The sequence below is a fragment of the Parus major genome, chromosome 3 (assembly GCF_001522545.3).
Source record: "Parus major isolate Abel chromosome 3, Parus_major1.1, whole genome shotgun sequence".
Classification (NCBI taxonomy): domain Eukaryota; kingdom Metazoa; phylum Chordata; class Aves; order Passeriformes; family Paridae; genus Parus; species Parus major.
The window spans coordinates 32877735-32898514 of NC_031770.1; the positions used below are offsets into that span (position 1 = coordinate 32877735).

A 20780-nucleotide genomic window follows, 5' to 3' on the forward strand; every position below is an offset into this window, starting at 1 on the left:
GGATGCAGGATAATACTAACTATGAGCACAGTCTTCTCTGACAAGAAACAACAATATATTCAAGTCTCTTCAGTAAAACAGTAGTGTTTAATGGTTATTCAACATAGGGGATTTCTGTCAAAAAAATAGCAATAATGATATTCATAATAATAACAACAACCACCACACATAGATTCATACTAAACATCATTCCAAGAACCTTACAGCCTGGTTGCCATTCAGTTATTGATTTTGCAGTCTACTCTGCATACAGAAGAGGAAAACCATAAATTTTTAACACATCAAAGTGTAATGTCTAACATGAAATATATAGGCTATGGTAACATGACTGACTTAATGACTTTAATTTCAGTAAAACCACTTTTAAAAGGAAAAGATCAGAAAGAATTTAGTGATAGTTTTAGGGGTTTTTAATTTTTGTACTGCTGAGAAGGAACAAAAACACAACAAAGATAAAAACTACAAATCAAACGTTTCACATTTGCTGTACACTTTTCAAATTCTCAAAGTTCTGTTAAAAATCTCCTCTTCCATTTGAATCACAAAGGGAATAATTCCCTACACATCAAGCTGGACTGTCAAGTAAATGTATTTCAGTGCTCTTCAGCCTTATTTAGTAATTTGTTTTCCTTTCACTCTGATGTACTGTAATGTCCTAATCAATAAATTCCTGGACTTAGTATGCACTTAAAATTAATGGCTGAGTTCCCATACAAGAGATTTGGCTTGATGTTTATTTCAATCAACACCCACCCCCCACCCCTACCCCCAAAAAACCCAAACAAAACAGTCTTTACAATAAGTCTTGGAAGTAAACACTCCAAAGATATGTTTTCTCCCCACAGTTCTTTAATACATAGAAAATGCTAATATGCATATTTTTATTCTAATCTCAGTCATTTCTTAAACCATTAATAGCATCGGTATCAATTTACACTATATTCAGATCCCACATTTATGTGCTTTATATTCTAATTCTATTGTTTTAATACTTAGATCAGAATATTTAAATTGGTACAAATAATAAAATTATTCTAAAAACTTTTTCCTGGTTATTTTTCCTACCAAATAAATGCACTAGAGAAACAATGCAATTAACAGCTCTTCATGGATTTAAAACCCAGAAAAATAAAAACTTCAAAGCTCCCTAAAAGTCAAAGGCATGTACTGAGCAGATCTTTCTAAAAAACAAAATCCCAAAACCCCTACAAAAGAAACCATATAAACATACAGCCTGCATGAGTGATTCGCATAGGTTTATTAATTTATTAGGTTATTTTATAGGTTTATTATTGGCATTTTTATGTATAAAGTCTGTGTCAAAGATTATTAATCCAAAATAATTTCAAAATCCCATACTGCTGGCATACAGCTGTCCTTCTGAAATAAACCAAGTGGACCGACTTACAATTTACATGAAATAGTCATCAGCAATCTTTCCCAGTTTTCAAAGATTTTATATAAGCTGCACAACATGTTCAGTGCCAGATATATTTGTCACCAACTTGCACTGCTATTCTCTTGCAGAAAAAACATAATTCCTCTGTACCTTACATACTGGTTTTTTTGTTTTAAATACTGACCTCTACTAATTTCATCATCTTTTAAGCAATTTTTACAGAGTAATAACCTAGATCTGGTGAAAAAGTAAAGAGCTTCTTACCATCCTGATCCAGTATTCTCCCGTCTCTGGAGTTCAGCAGCAAGGAGCTGTTGCTGTTGCACTGCTTACTAGAGACACTGGAGGCTTTGGAAGCAGAGAATGTTTTATGTGGTTAAAATGTATCACCACTGATTATATATCAGTCCCTCAATTCCTAGCCTTGATGCTCTGGAAATCAGCCAATCCAAGTGATAAAGAGGTTTGCAACAAGAATTTGCAGAATTTCCACAGTGAATGCTTCATGGAAATGCTTTGCTTCTTGATACTTGTTTTTTTATATCCACTAAATGTTAAAATAAATCCTGGCTCCCTTTTCCCTCCTCCTTTTTTTTTTTTTTTTTTTTTTTTTTTTCCCCAAAATGAGATTCATATATTGTTCAAAAGGGACTTTGGCACTTGCTATAGCTAGGCACAGTGCAGAAAGGCATCATGCCAGATTATGCACACATCTCAGCCAAGATACCTGAATTTTGACTTGCAACACACCCTGTTATTCCAAACATGGATCTGCCTAAGCCAAAGCTCCTAACTGCCAAAATACACAGTGTTTTTGTGAGGCAGCCAAATGCCCCTTCAGATTAGCTAAGAGCATCTTTTATTTGCAATGTGGTTGCTCTTTGTTGGCTTTTCTTTCTTCTTTTTTTTTTTTTTTAACACTTTTGTCCCTAGGGAAGACAAGGTGGCAAGTTCCAAAGGGATGACATGATCAGCTGGCACTTCTACTACTGCCACTCCTCTCAAGAAATTTCACACAGCAAATTTCACAGTAAATTTCCCTGCAATGCTATAACTATGACTAATTACTTAGTTAACATTATGACCATCTTAATGTTCTCAATGGTAGCTCAGGATGCTTCTGTGTTTGGTGTGATAAAACAAAAACAAAAAAAAATGCCAAAACAAAACCAAAGCAAACAAACAAAAAAACTCCCACAAAACCCAAAAACAAACAAAGTCCTGACTCCACGGACCTTGCGATCCAGTAACACAGTAAGAGGTGACAAAGAGGGAGGCAAAAGGAACCAAGTCATATTCCAATTCCCAATTTCCAAGCTTTTTGGGCCTCACAGTAAAGGGGTTTTAAACAAAGGATTACCAAGAGGCTATGCAGACTACCTTGGAGATGCTCTCAAGAAGAAAGTATAATAGAAAGCATATTAAATCTCAAGAAGAAAGCACAATATTGTACTAAGAGAGCTTAAGACCAAGCCTGACATTTTAATGAATAACGAAAAAGGATGGAGTGATGCTTCTGTAGTAACTGAGGTCTAGAAAAGTGAAGACCATATTCTGTACACGGAGGGAAAATAAATTCAGAAGAGATGGCAGTAGGTTTCTTCTATTCTGTTTGCAAAAGGAAACAATAATGACTTTCACTAAATCTGAATGGGTATGAAAGTGCACGACTGACCTAAAGAATGCAAGGAAAAGGATGCTGGACTAATTGCCAAGCTTGTTTAACAGGTGAAGAAGAGCTGGATGGAAGATTAGAATGTTTGCTGAAACAGCAATGAACTGACTTTAAGAAATTATGTAAAAAATAAGATTTAATCATCAATAACACTGACAGTGTCGTTTCTGAATTTAGAGAAAGAACAAAGTAATAGATGACATGTGTTATGACCACCATGGCAAGATTAGGTTGTTTCCTAGAGTGACAAGGAAGCAGCAGGAGCGGAGTCTGCAGGAGGCCTGTTTTAGCCATGTTGAGCTGTTGACATCTAGCTCAATGGCCACAAGAATCTCTCTTTATTCCAGACCCTTCTTCTTCAGCCAGAGCTAAAAAAAATCATTTGCAAGGCATAATGGCAAAGACAAGTTTGACTTGTATTTACAGATGAGCATGTCTGATGTAAATAAAAGGTCCACAGTTCCATCCCTAAGAAAAATAGCAAGATGAAGTGGAAAGAGGAAAGTGGAAAGGCCGATTAAGAAGATAGAAGGGTAAAAAAATAAGCAAACCAGGTTCTTCTATGAAACCAAGAGATACAAAATTTCAGGAAGAAAAATGGACAACAGTACACAAGACAATTTTCAGGACAAAGAAAATCAGTAGACAGCCCTAGTTTGATTGTTTGACCAGAAAGCTGTCTACAGATACTTTGTCTTGAGCAACATCAGCAGCATGGAAGGAGCAGAAGATGCACTGACTGGTCAGTGCCCAGTGCCACAGCAGAACCCTGGCAGTGTCCATAAACAACTCATGCACTTGTATTAGTCACACTGCTAATGGGATTCCCATCAGAGAGGTCCCACATGTAACATCACTGAGACACAAGAGAGAATTCTGTGAAACAATTCAATTGCAATCAATCAGGCTACCAAGGTCTTGATCTTTTTAGAAGTAAAACTTTTCCATCACAAAGTTTTCAGTCATCTTACTAGTCCACACAAACATTTCCTGTAATCCTTGAAATTTATGAAACCCTTATGGTCACAAAGGTATCTGCTGGGATAATGATCAGATGCCAAATATGAAGACATGAAGCCAAATTGTGCTCCTGCATGTTTCTACACCAAATGTGTATAAGACAGGATAATATGGCCCTATGCATACATACAAACAGTTTCCAACTCTGCCTTTCAGTCCATGAAGCCAGAATACTTCCATTTTTTTTACTGAAAAGTAATTCAATTACTTAATGCTACAAATTTCAGAATTAATTCTGTGACAGTCTTCTCACATTTAAAACATGCACCTCCCAAATTCAAGCACAAATATCACCTCCTAAATTCAACTAAAAGACATTTCTATACAGAGCAAATGCTATCATGCACCTATACAGGCAGAAAAAAAAGTAAGTTGACTAACTTACTTCAGCATTAGCACACGTGCTTCAAAACAAATCCACCTTTTCCACTTACTTTGAACTCCTTCTAACACAGAAAAAGAAGTGCCCACCAAGGGAAAGAATTATGCACTTATGTAACTGAAAAAATTTAATCTATAGATCTAGATCTATAAGCCTTAAAGATGAACTTTTTTTCATCCCTTCAATTCTTCAAGGATCCACAAGCAATGGGAGCTTAAATTTTCCAGACAGGTCCAGAATTTCTCCTTTTTATGAGGAAACCAATTTCCTCCCAAGTTTGAGTTAAAACCTAAAATTTGATCCTTGCTAACTGGTTACAACCCTATTGCCAGACTTTACCCTTCTGGGCATATTAACTGCCACCATGAGCTCCATGCTTCAGAGGCTATTTCAAAAATAAAAATAAAACTGTCAAAGGCATCTGATAACATTCTTTAGGTCCCTGTAGAAATATAGTTATCAGGCCACATACTTTAAATATTTAATTAGACAATATATAGATGCCCTTGAATGCTCTAAATGATCAAGGAATGCATAACAAAACTGAAAAAAAAATAAGTTGGATTAAAAGTAATCTATCTTTTGTGATGAAAATAGGTTAGATATGGCAATACAAATTATTTCACAAGTGTTCTTTGCAACACGTAACCATTCAGAAAAGAACCCTCAATCTGCAACAACTGGGTTGTACTGACTGGTACCAAACATAAAGTAACTGATCAAAGAACTGCATTTTTCCCCTGAAACAAATTTTTTTATTTTGGCATTTGACGGGGAGAAGAGTTTAAAAAAAATCAATATTTCATTAAATGAAAAATCTTTAAAAATCTAAATGCAGAATTGTTGAATCGTTTTGGATTTTCTTGAGGTGTCACAAAGCCTCAGGGACACATAATTATGGCCCTCTTGGGACACTCTGTCTGTCCAAATTGTCCCTAGACTTATGAAGCACTGTGTCTCCCCACAAGTTGTAAAAAATAATGAAAGTATCTATGAAACATTCGTTGTAAATAGATAAAAGTAAACCACAGCTTGATAAGCAGTAAGACAAAAACATGTAATATTATTTGGCATCACAGAATTAAGACAAACAAGATTATATATGTCTGCAGGAATTCTAAAAGTCAGTAAACCAAAATAGATACAAAACCTGAAAGACACCTAGACAAAACATGAAATTTATCAATAAAAGACTTTGATTTTTTTATTTTTTTTTTGCTGTGAAGAGGTATGTCAAAAGTGCACTCTGAATGAAAATTGATAAAATGCTGTAATTCTATGGGCTAAAGAAGTCAACTGAACACAAAAATTCTCCATTCCTTCAAAAATCTAACTAGAACAGGAACTCCAAAACAAAATGACACAACTATAAATACCAGTATCAGCTCTTCATTGTTCATCAGTTTCATTAGCAACATGGACAAGCGACAGGATTTGCAGAAAAAAATAAGTCATAGGAAAGAAAGAGAAAGAAGAAAGATGGAATAAGAGAGCAGGCAGAGGTGGGGTAGGTGTAGAGAGGGGCAGAACTTCACAGTATCCCAATCTGGTCCATCTTCAGGGATTGCTGGATCTATAAATAAATACCTAACACAAAAAACAACCAACAACATCAAAAATCAAAGACTGATATCCCCACCTAGTCTATTACTCTTCCACAAACAACACTATTTCACCTTGCAAGAAGCTTTACCAAAATCTCAGATATAAGCTACATCCTGAAATCACTCACTCACAATTCAAATATTAATAACAATTACATTTTCCAGTGGTAAAATCCTATTTTCCAAGATGACTTATAGAAGCACATCCTCAAATACTTCAAATAATATTCTGAAGCAGAAAGAAGATTAGGACATTCTACTGGTCTTGCAGGAAAGAAAACTTTTATACAAAATTCTGCTCATAGAGATCTGGACCTCACACAGCAGGAATGTAATTTCAAATCAGCAGAAACACATTCAGATCTTATGAAATTGGTACAGCATCTAGAGAACAGAAGAGGCTCCTTACCAATTAAAACTCTGCTCAAGCAGTAACCAAAGACTGAAACAAGGCCCTGGATGTTTAATATTACCCAGCCCTAACTTGATGTGCCAGCTCACAGATCGTAACTGGAGCAGGTGGCAGCTATTTAAATGGGCCGTTTCAATACAGAGGATGAAGGGCTGTCATTGCCATCAAGCACAAACACTGCTTACATGTTTGAAAGAAATGTTTTCCTTTATTTTTGAGGAGCTGAAAGTGTGAGTTAAAGGTAAGAACAGTTGCAAAAGGAAGTCCATTGCATTTTTGCAAAGCAAAACAAAAGCAAAACAAAACAGAGAGAAATAGAAAGCCTCCTTATCTATCAGATGCAGCTGAAAAAATATATAAGTGCTGCCTCCCAGAGTCCAGCTGCCTGGAACAAGTCTTTCTTTTTTTACAGTGATTCGGTGGCCAAGAAAATCTCCAAGGGCTGAGAAACAATAACTACATTCTCTGTTTCTGCCACTGTTCTGAGGGGATCGCACTAGACCACCCAGCTCAAGTTACACACAGATTCGGGTCTGTGTATTGCCTAAACAGCACAGATAGATATCAGCTTCAAAACAGAGCTAAATTAACCTCTCTCTCTCTTTCATATGTACATGAATCCCTGCTCTCAAAACCTCATAAAGGAAAACAGAGTTAACAGACCTTCTCTCTGCACAGGTCCTGAGAATGCTCCACAGAGACTAGGTCTACCACTCCTCCACCTGGAGCAGCCAGAGCCATTTCAGCACTCCAGGGAGATGGCTGGGGGAGACGGGGCACAGAGCAAGATGCAAAGCTGCTTTGAGTGGGTGGGCAGCTTCCACTTTCTGCCATCTGTGTCAACAGAGGCAATGCCACTGCTTCTTTACAGGCTGCAGCCAAAATACTCAGAGCAGCACGGCATTTCTTGATCTAACCACTGAAATTAGCACACACTGTAATCATATTCTAAAGCCAAAAGCAGAAGTTGAAGGAGTCCTATTTAAAAAAGTTTAGTGTATTTTGAACACTGATCAGAGATTACTATTTTGCACGTTTGCAGCAATTATTCCATCACAAAGTAGCTCAAGAGACATTTCTAAAAAAAACCCCACAAGTACAAAGAGCACGATCCTATTATTTTAGGCAAAAGGAAACAAAATTTTGCTTTTTTTCATCATTAGTGAAGACAGGACACAGCCTTTAAATACTGAGAGTACAATCAGAGTAACTCGGCAAACAACTCGCGGTCACTGACAAATGCGGTTGCAAGGACAGCATTTCCCTCACAAACTTGCAAAGCCGAAGGAGCCCTTGCCGGAATTCCAGGTGGGAAGCACAGAAGCGGACGCCTCGGCCCGCGGCCACCGGGGGGCGGTGCAGCACCGCGGGCGCGCTGCCGGCGGCGGGCGGGGCGAGCGCGGAGCCGCAGCGGCACCTGCGGCACACGCCTGAATCAACTCCATCAGTCTGAGCAAGGATGGTCCCAACATGTGCTGTCGAGTGCTTAATAAGGCAGCGTTTTTATGAAAAGAGCCTACGTAATGCAGACACTAAAAATAGACAATTAGCATTTGGCCTCCTATGTAACAACATTAGCTGTGTTGATGTAATTACCTTTTGTTTCCATGTGAAATTACACTTAATATGATTTTACTGGATCATAAAAGACATTTCATTCTGCTGCAATACTCTGCCTAATTCCAGTCTCCAACTTTGGTAGAAGAGGAACGAAATGGCAGAAAGAGAAAAGGTGCTACCACTAAGCTGAAAACAGTCAAATACAGAAGCAGAAAAAATGGAGCAGCCCCCACGGAGATTTTCAGGGCTTTGTGTGACCTCAGGGTTACTATAGATAATGGTGACCTACATCTGTTTGACTTCCTTGTCCATGACATCTCTCCAAACCTTCAAATGAAAAGTATTTGAAAAGCATTTGTTCAGGTACCAGACACTATGAAGTAGGTGATGCTGATTTAAACCCAATTCCAAATGAAGAGTCATGAGCAAGAAATCAAGCAGGCTACTAGAGATTTGTGAAAACTTGAGAAGCATAGATGTACATAATATGTATCTCCTACACAGACTGAGCAAAAAATGAACCTGCACAGTGCTGAAACACATATGTAAGCTTAATATCCCCCTTACCTGATAGCATTTTGTGAAAAGACAGCAGTGGTCAGAAAAAAAAAGTGGTCAGACAGCTGAACAGAAACAATCTCTGTAAATGACAGATCATTTGAAAAACTGATCATAGCAGTGGATGACAATCTGTCCCACTTGTGCAAATAATACAAGACAGAAGAATAGGGAAGAGCTGATTTTAGTGGCAAGGTCTTTGAAAATATTCTAAAAACTCTGCACAAGCTTCTGAACTAAATTCTTGAACCAAAATATTATCCATGTTGCAAAAACGAGAAAACTGATTTAAGGGATGGGCTGCTGGCTTAAAAGACAGAGGAACAGTGCAGTTATGGCTTTAGCCTAAACTAATTAAGGTCAAATACAGTAAGATCAACAGACCAAATCTTTCACTCATTTGACTAAGCTTAAATGACTAAGCTGTCCATTTCACACAGCATCACAAGATGGATTATTCCATGTCTCAAGTAGTAAGGGGCTCTGACCCATGAAAAAGTGAAGTCACAAGTCTTACAAGTCTCTGTAAATCTATGTTTTTAAAACAAAAGAAGTTGCTGAGAAAGAATAGGCCATCCCACTCTGGAGACTGATGCACAGAGCTGCCAGTCCAGTGGCCAAGAGCTTCAAAGTACAGACACACACAGAGTGACAATCTGCTTTTACACAGATACTCTTGACCTAACATGCACACAAAACAGGTGCCTGGGGAGCAACACTGCTCCAACCACAGGTCTGCAAATGCTTTATGCTTATATAAACTATTGGTGGGGAGGATGACCCTGGTCAGTAACACCACTCCCTCACTTCCCCTCTCTCAGTGGCACAGAGGAGACAAAAGCAAGAACAAAGCAAGGAAACTTGTGGATCAAACAAAGACATCTTAACAGGTGAAGGAAAGAGGGGATACACCATACCCCAAAGCAGCAAGTGACTCAAAGTCACTCACTACCTCCCACCAGTGTGGATACCCTTCAAGCAACAGCCACCATGGAAAACATTCACACACACCCACACTCTCCTTCTACCCCCAAGTAGTACCTCCTTCTTTACACTGACAAGTAAGCAGTTTGTAGCTGAATCCCATTCCAACCTCTTCCCCACCTACTTTCCAGCTGAATTTAAGAGGAGATAGAGAAACAAAGACCTTTGTGTTGTGCAAGCACTCTTCAGCAACAGCCAATTAGTGCATTATCAACACTGTTTCAGCCATGTATCCAAAACACAGTACCATACAGTACTGCGAAAAAAATTAACTACATCCCAGCTGGATACAGTGTAACTATTTTGCAAGAAAGTTGACTGTCAGGACAGGCAACCAGAAAATGAGAGTAATCTGGATAATATGGACAGCCTCATGTTAGACAGGTCTTAAAACAAGAGAGAATGTTGCAACCTGCCTGCCACCACCATAGATGGAGTCAGCGCTAACTCAAAAGAGTCTATGGAGAAATAAATTATTAAATCAGATATAACTTCATACATGAACATTCTCAGCCTTGCTCTTCGTTGCCAAAGCATTGCTTATTTCTCAAATGAAATTTTTCTAATGGTTCTCTGGAATCAGCTGGTAGGATGACACAAGAGCTACAGTTAGGAAATAAAAGTGAGAAAGAAAAGTGATCAACAAGGTAGCAAAAACCCAAAGCCAAAATCAAGGCTCCTTGACTTCTCTAGACACATATCTTCCAGATGAAAAGTGATCACTGCTTGTAAGGCCATGTTTTTCAGGCTAGCAGGAAGCAACTGGACAGTGGAATAGTGGTTGAGTAGCAAAGTAAAAAATATTTTGCAGTGAAGCATGAGACAAAACAAGAATATACTGTGCCTGGTGCATATAGTCATACTGCACTGACAGAGGAAGAAAGAAATAATATGCATTTAAAGCAATTTTAATTGCTATACCCACATTTTAGCAGTGCAGCTGAAATTTAATGTCTGGTGATGAGTAACCTAATGAACTTATTACTGGTCAAGCTGAACCAACACCACAGCTTAAGTTCATTAATAGCTTAATCATCTAATGATTTTAAAGCACCCATTAAGGCCTAGGTACTCTTCCTGGACAAATTTTTGATGCCATAGCGCATATACAGTCTTGGTATTTTCAGTTATGTTTCACTTGTTGCTATGCTCCAATTGTTTACACAACCAAAAAATATGGCACTGGTGAGGTCAAGAGTGACCTTGCCAGGAAAACAAAAATAAGCTTTGAAAAACTAAGGACTGAGAAATACACAGAGAGAATGCTGCACATTGCAGAATGATGTCTTCATCTCTCCCTTTCTTCTTTTGGCAAATGTCTCTTCAGAAGACAAAACCAATACTCACAGAGATATATATTAAAGAAGCCTTGATGCTATTTGCTTGCCTTCAAAACACTAATAACATGCTTTCTCAGGTGACACACAAAACTCTGCCCAACTAATCTCTCTGAAATTTTACAACTAAAAAAACCCAACTAATCTCTGAAATTTTACAATCAAATCACAGCACTACTGTTTTCCACTATTAACTTACACATCTAGTGCATTCCTGAATAGGCTGTTAGAATTACTGGTAAGAATTACTGTATTTCAAAGGCAAGGAAAGGAAAATCATATCTGAACATAAATGAAGAATTATTTTCAAAATATTACATCGCAAATACATAGCAGCCACATTGAATGCTTCTTTTTTCCAGATCAAAAGTTTTTGACTGGAGGTGGGAAAAATAAATTATTTTCCATTACGTGTAAAATAAGTACCACAAAGACTTCATAAACCAGAAAACTTATTAGAAATTAAAAAAAGATACACTTGGTTGCTGCACACATTGCTTTACAGCAGAGAGAAGACTGTCTCCAAAGGCATCTTCTTGAATAAAGAACTTCAAAGATCCAATGCTCAGACTTAATTTTTAAATCAATTAAAATTCTCTGTATGATATATATCGTACTTCCTATCTCGGTAAGTCTTTTTTGGGCAGGAAAGAGAGGGAAATATAATAATTTTCATTATTTACAAGAATTACATGTAACATTTCTGTAGCCAACAAAATAATGTATATATAAATTTCCTTAAGATAGTATGAGCATTTGAATCTGCTATAAATAATTTGACCATTAACTGGAGAAAAAGCCATAGCATGTCCACATAGTTTAGAGGAACTATTAAAAACCACAAATCAGACTAGTCTGAGTTACATATTTCTTTCCAGAGATCTAAATATTTGAATTTTTTCTTTCCTACATCTTTACAATTAAACTAACTACATTTGGATTATATTCTGATCTTTTATAATCTGAAGGGAATTGTTGACACCAGTTTTACATTGTCTCCTCTCAAAACAAGGTAGTTCATTACTTCATGAAAATCAGTCTCTCAGAAAATGAAGTTATACCTGGACACACTTTCGTTGGAAATCTCTTCTGTCCACTTTTCAGTAGGCTGCTTTCAAAACTTTATTGAGCCCTCTGAACACAGGAGAATCTCCAGCTAACTCAGTCCTGATTTAAGAAGAATACTGAATATATTTTTGTGGAAAACTCCAAAACCATATCCTCCCCAACCCAAGGACCAGAGCTTCAATCCCATTAACTGAAATTGTAAAATGTTATGCAAATGCAAACCCTACTTTTTTTTCCTGAAGAGTTTATTTTTAGCTAACTGATGGGTGTACTTTAATTAGAATTTTACATTGCTTCTGTACTATTTGTGATTGTAGACGTAAGTCTGTGCAAGTGCCAGGGCCAGATGAAAATTGAAGGCAGTGTGCTCCTTCTTATAGATACATGCAATAAAGAAAGACAAGCCCAAAAGTAAAATATAGTGACTAGGATATTAATCCAAGAGTTAGAGAGCTAATTCAAATCCATAACCAACAAACTGAGACAAATTGCCATTTTCTGCCTTTATTTCACCTCCACAGCCTTCATGACAAGGCCTCTCACTGCATTTGCACAGCATACTGCATAAAAGGCCCTAACCTTGGTACAGAATGCTAATCCACATCATACAATATGCTTTTAAAAATATAAAAGTGACCTCCAACTTTCTCCACATATTTTTACATAATTTAATTTCTGTGAGATTAGGACACATATATTCATAAATTAAGATTGTATCATACAGTGAGCATGGAACCTGTCCAACTTTGTTGCTATGACCTGTGAAGCCAGCCCAAATCTGTGAATGTATTCAAAAGATAACCCCAGAGCCAAGTCCCTCCATCTTCACTGCTACTGTAACTGCAAAACTGATGAAAGATGCCTATATATGTTCAAATTTGTAGAGTTAAATGCAGGTTTACCACTCAGTTTGAACCAAAACAACTTTTGCAGTTGGATAAAAAAACCAGAAAACAATTTCGCCTGAACAGGCAGATGCTTCAAAGATAACCTTTGTTGCTATAGGACACAGAATGATTGAAATGGACACGGTTCAATGTATGATAGGAAAAAGAGATCTTTTTATTTTTCCGACTCCAGTATTTATAGATTCTTGACAATAACCAGAGATTAGATAGTTAGGTTACCACCTTCTCAATCACACTGGTTGTGCAAAACATCCATCAAAAGACGTGTCTTAGAAAGAATGTATATACATCTATATTTATAGTTATTTTCCTGGGAAAGTGGCTAGAAACTATGAAAACAAGATCAGAAGGTTTAATTTTCAGGGCAACAAACCTTCACATTTTTCCAACCATGAATACATACTAAGTATTATATAGAGTAGCTATTACAGTCTCCCAAGCCAAGGGCCTTTTCTTACTGTGAAGATAAAGTAAATAATCCAAAATTGTTCAGATTCTCCTTCTATCCAAAATAAAGGCATGGTTTTCATACTTTTATGACTTTATTTGTAATACTATTCTTCGGACATGTACCACAACATGGACAAATCTGTAGCAATGTATAAGACTGTCAAACTCTGTGTTACGGCACTGATTTCTTTAACAGGAAATTGTAGCCTTAAAAAACAGGGAAGAATAAGGAAGCCTGTAACCTGAAGTAGTCTGATGGCATTATCAAATGAGAAAAGAATGGTTGTTTTAACTGGCATATGTGCTTGCACAGAAGTGTAAAACAAATCACTACTATTCAATGAAAAAATCCCAACAACAAAAATGAAAACTCATCCTTTCTGTAATAGAAGTTTGATAAGAATGAACATAAAATAGGTGTTGTCTGATGTGCTTTGTAAGCCAGGACAGTCAATCATTCTTTGAATTACTGTATTAATGCATTTTTACCTAGTCTCTCTACGTAGATGAAAACTACAATTGCTGATTGATAACAATATATTTTACCAAGCTGCTTTTTCAAATTCCATCTTACTAAAAAAACCCAAATTACTCAGATTTTCTGGAAAACTGAATTAATAGTATTACCTCTGAAGAACAGGAGTGCAGGCACCACAAAGGTTCTTTGAATACTGCCCAATTTATACTGTTCCTCACCTACTGCACCATTACCGCCTACCCTGCAGTACTCCAAACCTACAGGAACTGGAAACACTCCAGATGGCAAACAGTACAGAATGTAAACAGGTTATAAATCACCTGAAGAGCTCAAGGTACATGTTAGGCAGGCAAGACAGGTAATCTTGTTATCTTTCTTAATTTTATTTTTCAAAATCACAAACTAGTACCTGCTTGCTTTAGCATACAGACTCACAGAAGTGTAAAAGTACTTAAAACTATATGCCAAACTTGCACCATTTTTTTTTTAATGAAATAAAAATAAAATTAATTTTCTGAAAAAAAGGTAATTATGTCAGGTCTCTGGTTTACAGTCTTACGTGACAGATGGTTTTCTGTTATTACTAAAGTGTTTCCTTTAATAGAGGGGGGAAGGTATACTTTAAGAACAGGGTAACTCATTCCTGTCCAAATAGAAAAAAAACAAAATAGACAAACAAAAGCAAAAAATACACCACTCCCAAAGCCCCAACTCCTTAACTGTAATAAAACACACTTATAAAGAAAAGGAGTCTTATTTCAAACTACGAAAAACTAAAGACCAAGTCAGTATCTGTGCTGAATATAATCTTAAAAATGAAACACAGCCTAAAGCCCTCAAGACAAGGGCTCCACAGTAATCAGCACTACATAAGCCATCACCATTTCTTCCCACAGAGTTTAAAATTGAGAATTTTTAAGGTCTTGATCTCAAGTTCACTGGAATTAGCAGAGTTTTCAATGGCTTTGGGTTATGTCCTAGAGAAATAACCAAGCACAAGCAGACCAGAATATAAGACAGGGTAACAGAAAAACACATTAACAGCAAGAATGAGTTTACTTTATTTCCTGAGAAACAATTTGCACACCTGCTTCTTTTCAAAATCCTAATACAATTATACTGCAGGCTACATTTGTGTGCAATAGGCAGCAGTTTCTTTGAACTCAAGATCTTTAGTTTATTTCAAGATAAAACATTAAAACCAAACATAAAAAGTAATAATAAATGTATTATAACCCACAGGAACTTGGTAATTTTGTAAGCAAAGAACAAAATATCACCATTTTTATATGAACTGTAATGAAAAAGATTAGATACATTAGACATAACTCCGGCAAAAATGCAAGTATATTAAGTTCTAAATATTTCTTTACAAGAAACCACTATTTGAGGTCTTCAACCTGACAATTAAGTCTTTACACTGATGATAAAATATAATTTCATCTATTATTCAGTATTACACTTAGTTATAGCTAATGCGTTCCAGAGGCATAAGCATGGACTATGTGACTCCTTCCTTTCAGTCTTGTTTTTTATGATTTACTTAAAAGAGGGATATATTTAATGGGCATGCTTCCAGCAATCCCATTATAAAATATACATGATTATAAAAGTTGACAGAAAGTATATACATTATCTTACTACACCATTTTTCTTCTTTCCCACTTCCTAGTAAAGCAACCTTTATATTCTCAAAAAATACACCCATTATACATATTTTTGTTATCTTTTGACTGCAACTGCCTGATAGTTAATAGGTTTCTGTGCCACACTGTTTGCGTATGTAACTTACAATTTAATGAAAAAAAACTTTTATAAAATTACAGAGAAATGTAACTGAATATTTTCATAACTATCTCTCAAAGACCACCTTTGAGAGATAGTTATTAAACCACCCATTGACCACCTTTGGTTGGTTTAAATTTCTCCAATGACTTGAGAAAAATTAAATGACCTGGTAATCTGTTTCTATTTCACAGATCAGTTCAAGAATAAACATGGTTTGGTACTTGATCTTTCACAGACTCCTGCAATTCCCTCATAGGGAATCTGATTAAATATGGGCTAGATGAGCAGACAGTGAGGATTAAAAACTGGCTGAAGGGTCAGGTCCAGAGAGTGGTGCTGGATAATGGGGCAGAACATGCCCTCACCAAGTCTGCAGATGATACAGAACTGGGAGGAATGGCTGATATGCCTGAGGGCTGTGTTGCCATCTAGAGGGACACTGACAGCCTGGAGGAACCTCGAGAAGTTCAACAAAAGGAAGTGCAAATTCCTGCACCTGAAGAGGGACAACACCAGCAGTTTATGTGTCTATACGTGCTGGGGGCAGTCAGCTGGAAAAACAGCTTTGCAGAAGAGGCTCTGGGGATATCAACAGACACCAATATGCCCTTGTGGCAAACAGGACCAGCAGTATCCTGGGCTACATCAGAAGGAGCACTGCTGGCAGGTCAAGAGAGGGGATCTTTCTTCCTCAGCCCTGGTGAGGCCACAGCTGCAGTGCTGTGTCCAGTCCTGGGCTCCCCAGTACAACAGAAATATGGGGCTACTGGAGAGAGTCAAGCTAAGGGCCACGAAGAAGACAGTTACTGGAATTCATCGGTATGTAAAAATGTCTGAAGAGAAGCAGACGTAAAGACAATGGAGACTTATCAGAGGTGTCCAGTGACATCTTGCATTCTTTATCCAAGTATCTGAAGATAAGCTCTCCTAGTTGCATGAAGCTATGGCCACACAGAGTATGCAAACACTAAAAAATGCTATAAAAGTTATTGGAGCATGTGTGTCCTGTGTGCCTGTGCTAATAAGTGCACTCCTCAAAGGAGACAGATAAGAAGCACTTTATGTGGGAAATGAAGTGACTGATAAGTAATATTATGAATTTGTACTAGCAATGCAAGTTTAATCAAAAAAGTCTAATAAGACATGCCTCAAAGTTTCACTCTTCCTGAAAGGAAACAATAACTAAATCAGTATGCTAGAAGACAAGATATCTGAACTTGCATAACGTCATATTAAAGCCCTCTGAAGCAGCTGTTATTAAGAATCGTTAATACTAATATTGCCTTTCAAAACTGGGACCTAGACTGTTCTTCACCCTGAAGCCAAACAAAAGCCCTTGTTCAGATAAATAAGCCTAAGAAGGAGCCCCAGCAAAATGCTAAAATGTACTACAATAGCATTTAAGTTTCCACCTGTCAGAACACTTATATATGCTTCAGTTTGCTCTTAGCCCTAAGTTCTGCAAGGCAGTGAGGACACATCCTGTAAATTCAAAAACTCCCAAGCACATCAGAGTCCTACCTCAAAAGTCTGTAGGCAGGTCTACAGAAATAACCTAGTCCTGTCATTGTGGGAAATATTTTCCCTTTTATGCTTTGGATTAGGGTAAATCAAATTACCCTTTATGAAAGCTAACTGCTTAATGGCTAATGTTGATACTGACATGGAACAAACCAGTAATTGAAGTGATCACTCCTCAAATATCATTGTGTATTGCAACAGCCCACTACAGCCATCCATCCAGGTTCCTACTGTGAAAGAAACAGAGCCCTAAAAAGCATACTCTGTATGAGGCCAAGTTCTAAAGATGCCACATTGCTTTGCATTTCAACCAACCTGAGCACACCAACCATCAAAAGGGAGGTTTATGATCAGATCCTGCTCCTTGCTTTTCATCAAATTTTCTCACTCTTCAGCAACAGGAATGCTAGACCAGTTCACCTATCTGAAATAAAGTAAGCAATTCCATTTGGGAAGAAAACTAATTAAACTTTCTATAAAAATCAGCAAGTTGATCAGCTTAGCCTTTGGTCATAAGATCGTTAGAAGCAATACAAGGAATGTGGCTAACCCCATTTCACTGTCAACCCGCAGAGAAGAGAGACATACTTAGAATTGCATCTAAAATTTCCAGTGTACCATCTATTCTTGTGAGCTGGTGACTATTCACATGATTTACAATTTGTCTACGTGTGTAATTTACCATCTTTAAAATGGGGATACATCCCCAGAACCCTTATAGAAAGCTGAGTAATGCTATTAGTCTACATACATACAGAGAAATAAGTTGTAGTAAGAGTATGGTATCTTGCCCAAGATCACAAGAAAAACACAAAACCTGTTTCCACTCTGTCTTTAATAGGAGTAATCCTGAGATACTGTCCTGAGATTTTATTACCAGTCTATGCCCAAAACATTTCTTTATGCTAGGCCAACTTTAAGAGAATGAATCTAGAAACTGAGTATAAAAGCATAATAAAGTGAAGATTAACACTTTCATTTCCATCGCTGTTTCAAAGACTAGCCATTTTCCTGGAAAATTCAGGGAAGCTAAGCAAAGCTAACTTTGTGACAGAAGAAACTTCTGGCATATGAGAACACTTGGTCAACAATTTGATTCTCAAAGTAGTAACTCTACTGTTAGATACTCTTTTCTCTACTACAAAAGAATTAGTCACAAATATGTTCTGAAATCTCTCAAGCAAAGTTACAGTCAGCCTAACTGCAGACAGCTTGCCTGGGGAGTAATCCTGGGAATATAATAGCTAGGTGCAGGGGAGAAATTACGCCCACTTCTTTATTAGAGTTCGAAATGGCAAACATATCCCACAGTCAAAGTGAGGTCAAGCTCAGGAACTGGCCACTGAGAGGCCAAACTTTACATGCTTGAAGAGAGAAGGCAGAAAGTGAGAAAGATGATGTGGACATCACCTGGATTTACCAAGAGCAAATTGTATTCAATTAACCTGAATACCTTCTGTGTTATTCACTGTGACTGTGGACAAGAGGAAAGCAATCATATTGCATAGCTGAACATAAGCAAGGCTTCTGACAGTCTCCCATATAACCCTGAGAGTATAAAAGATTGCAGTGGTGTAACAAAACCACAGACTCTAAAATTAAAGCTCAAATCAAAATTAAATTAAATTGGATCAAAATCAAATTAAATAATTTAACAAAAACTTTGAAAAAGCTCAGGGACAGGTTTTCCAAGTTGTATATAACTTCTCTTGACGTCTGTGAGAACAAGATATCTGCCACTACCTCTAGAATATGAAAGAATATAAATTAGTCCTATGTTTAAGATCCCAAAAGACAAGACAAAAGGAAAAGGCCAGTGTAAAATCCACACCTTTATTCCTTCAAACCTTATTACATAGCAAATGCAGCTTCCTAAGTGTGTTAAAGAACTTTCTGCAAACAGGTTGGACTTTAAATGATATCTTCCACTCCCTCTGAAATTAGAACATTAGGATGCATATACAGTCAGGAATTCAGGATTGAGAAAATGAAAGAACTGGTATTATTTCAAGTTCCCAACAATCCAATGTTTTTTATCTCCAACCAACAATTAATTTCATTGAAAATGCAAGCTTTAGTGAAAGTAATGAAAGAATTTAAACTCTTGCTATTGCCATATGTGGCATTACTACTGTACTTGGAGGCAACTCTAGGTCATAAAACACATGTCCCCACCAGAGCTGATGTTCTTATCTGTACTCTTTCTATCTTCCTATCCCACAACATAAAGGAGAGGAAGGAAGACAATAAAAGCTTCATGATTATCTGAAATATCAAAATCAACTCCTGTTTCCCTTATCAAGTGAAAGTTCCCATGAAACAAAATAGAAAGGGAGTCATTTCAACTCTCAGAAAGACAATGTTGCCACTGAAATGATAAATGGAGACTAGTCATAGCATGTAATGGGTTACTGACATGAAAAAAACTAATGACTGAAGTGATTGTATTGTTCTCCCCACATGCTACAAGTAGTAAAACAATCTTACAGATTATACGGTAGGCAATAACAAAGAAAAACTTTTATTTCATTTCTGTAATCTTGGTTGTTGGGGGTTAGGTGTCTTTTTTCGTTTTGGCCTGCCCGTGGAATTTTTACCCACTAGTTGCGGGGACAACCTACCTGTGGGTACTTAGTGGGTGCTTGACAAAAGACAAAGAGTGGCCGGGCCCAGGGGGGGAAAGGGGGGCAGGAAAAAGGAGGGTGGGGACAGTTTGGCAGGCTTTTCTTCAGTTTCGGAGAAAGACATTTTTGGGCTCGGAGCGGCTGCTTCTTCTCCTTCTCCCCTCATTGCTGGTGGCCTCGCACCCCCTGTCCTGCCGGGACGTGTGGCAGTGCCAGCCACCACCGCGGAGCTGCTGATACACCTCATCCACCATCCCAGGATCTCTGCTCATCCCTGCTGTTCCAGCCGACTGTTCCTCAGAGCCCTGCAGGAGCACCAAGACTGACTGCCCGAGGGGTTTGTGAAAACAAAGCCTCTCCTCCATCCCATCTCAGCCGAGAAAGCTGTCCCGGGGTCCCTGGTTCTGTGTTCTTGTTATTGCTGTAGTTATTGTTTGTTTGTTTGCCTGGTTATACTAGTAAATAATTGTTATTCCTATCCCCAGATCTCTGCCTAAAGGCCCCTTGATTTCAAATTTATAATAATTCGGAGGGAGGGGGTCTACATTCGTTCATCCCAAGGGAGGCTCCTGCCCTCCCTAGCAGACACCTGTCTTCTAGAACCGAGACATTGGTTTAGAGTCCTCAGGAAGAAATTCTACTTTAAATGTAGTTTTTCTTTGCAAATTGGTATGAAAACTGCTTGACTCTTTACATAAATAAATGGCAACTTGCCTGACATAAAGAGTACAGCAAGAAACCAAAAAACCTGTATCTCAGAATAAGTATGTTTAAACAAATCACGTGAGACCATTATGTTTTACCTCAGTTTTCAGGTGACATCTATACACACAAACTTTGGAATAAGCTTTTTTGGGGTAGAAAAAAAACTCATCTCAAAAATGTTTGTGCAAATTTACAGTTGCAAGGGCATATGTCTCAAGTGTTCATGTGGCCATCTAGAAATTACTCATGTGCCTTCTCTGCAAACAGAAAATGTAAAAAATAGAGAGCAAGGTGAAGACAGCATTAT

General features: G+C 37.5%; 1 protein-coding gene across 3 annotated transcripts in view; it reads right to left on the reverse strand.

The window, feature by feature from the left end:
• PLD5 (phospholipase D family member 5) overlaps nt 1–20780 on the reverse strand; it is a 181261-nt gene that overhangs the window by 144126 nt on the left and 16355 nt on the right. The window contains exon 1 of one of the 3 annotated variants that reach the window (XM_015621559.2): nt 1664–1943. The exons of the other annotated variants lie outside the window; for them this stretch is intronic. Coding sequence (XP_015477045.1) covers nt 1664–1666 — 3 coding nt within the window. The 5' untranslated portion in view covers nt 1667–1943. Of the gene's footprint in view, nt 1–1663; nt 1944–20780 lie in introns of those variants that run through there. 3 annotated transcript variants of the gene reach the window in all.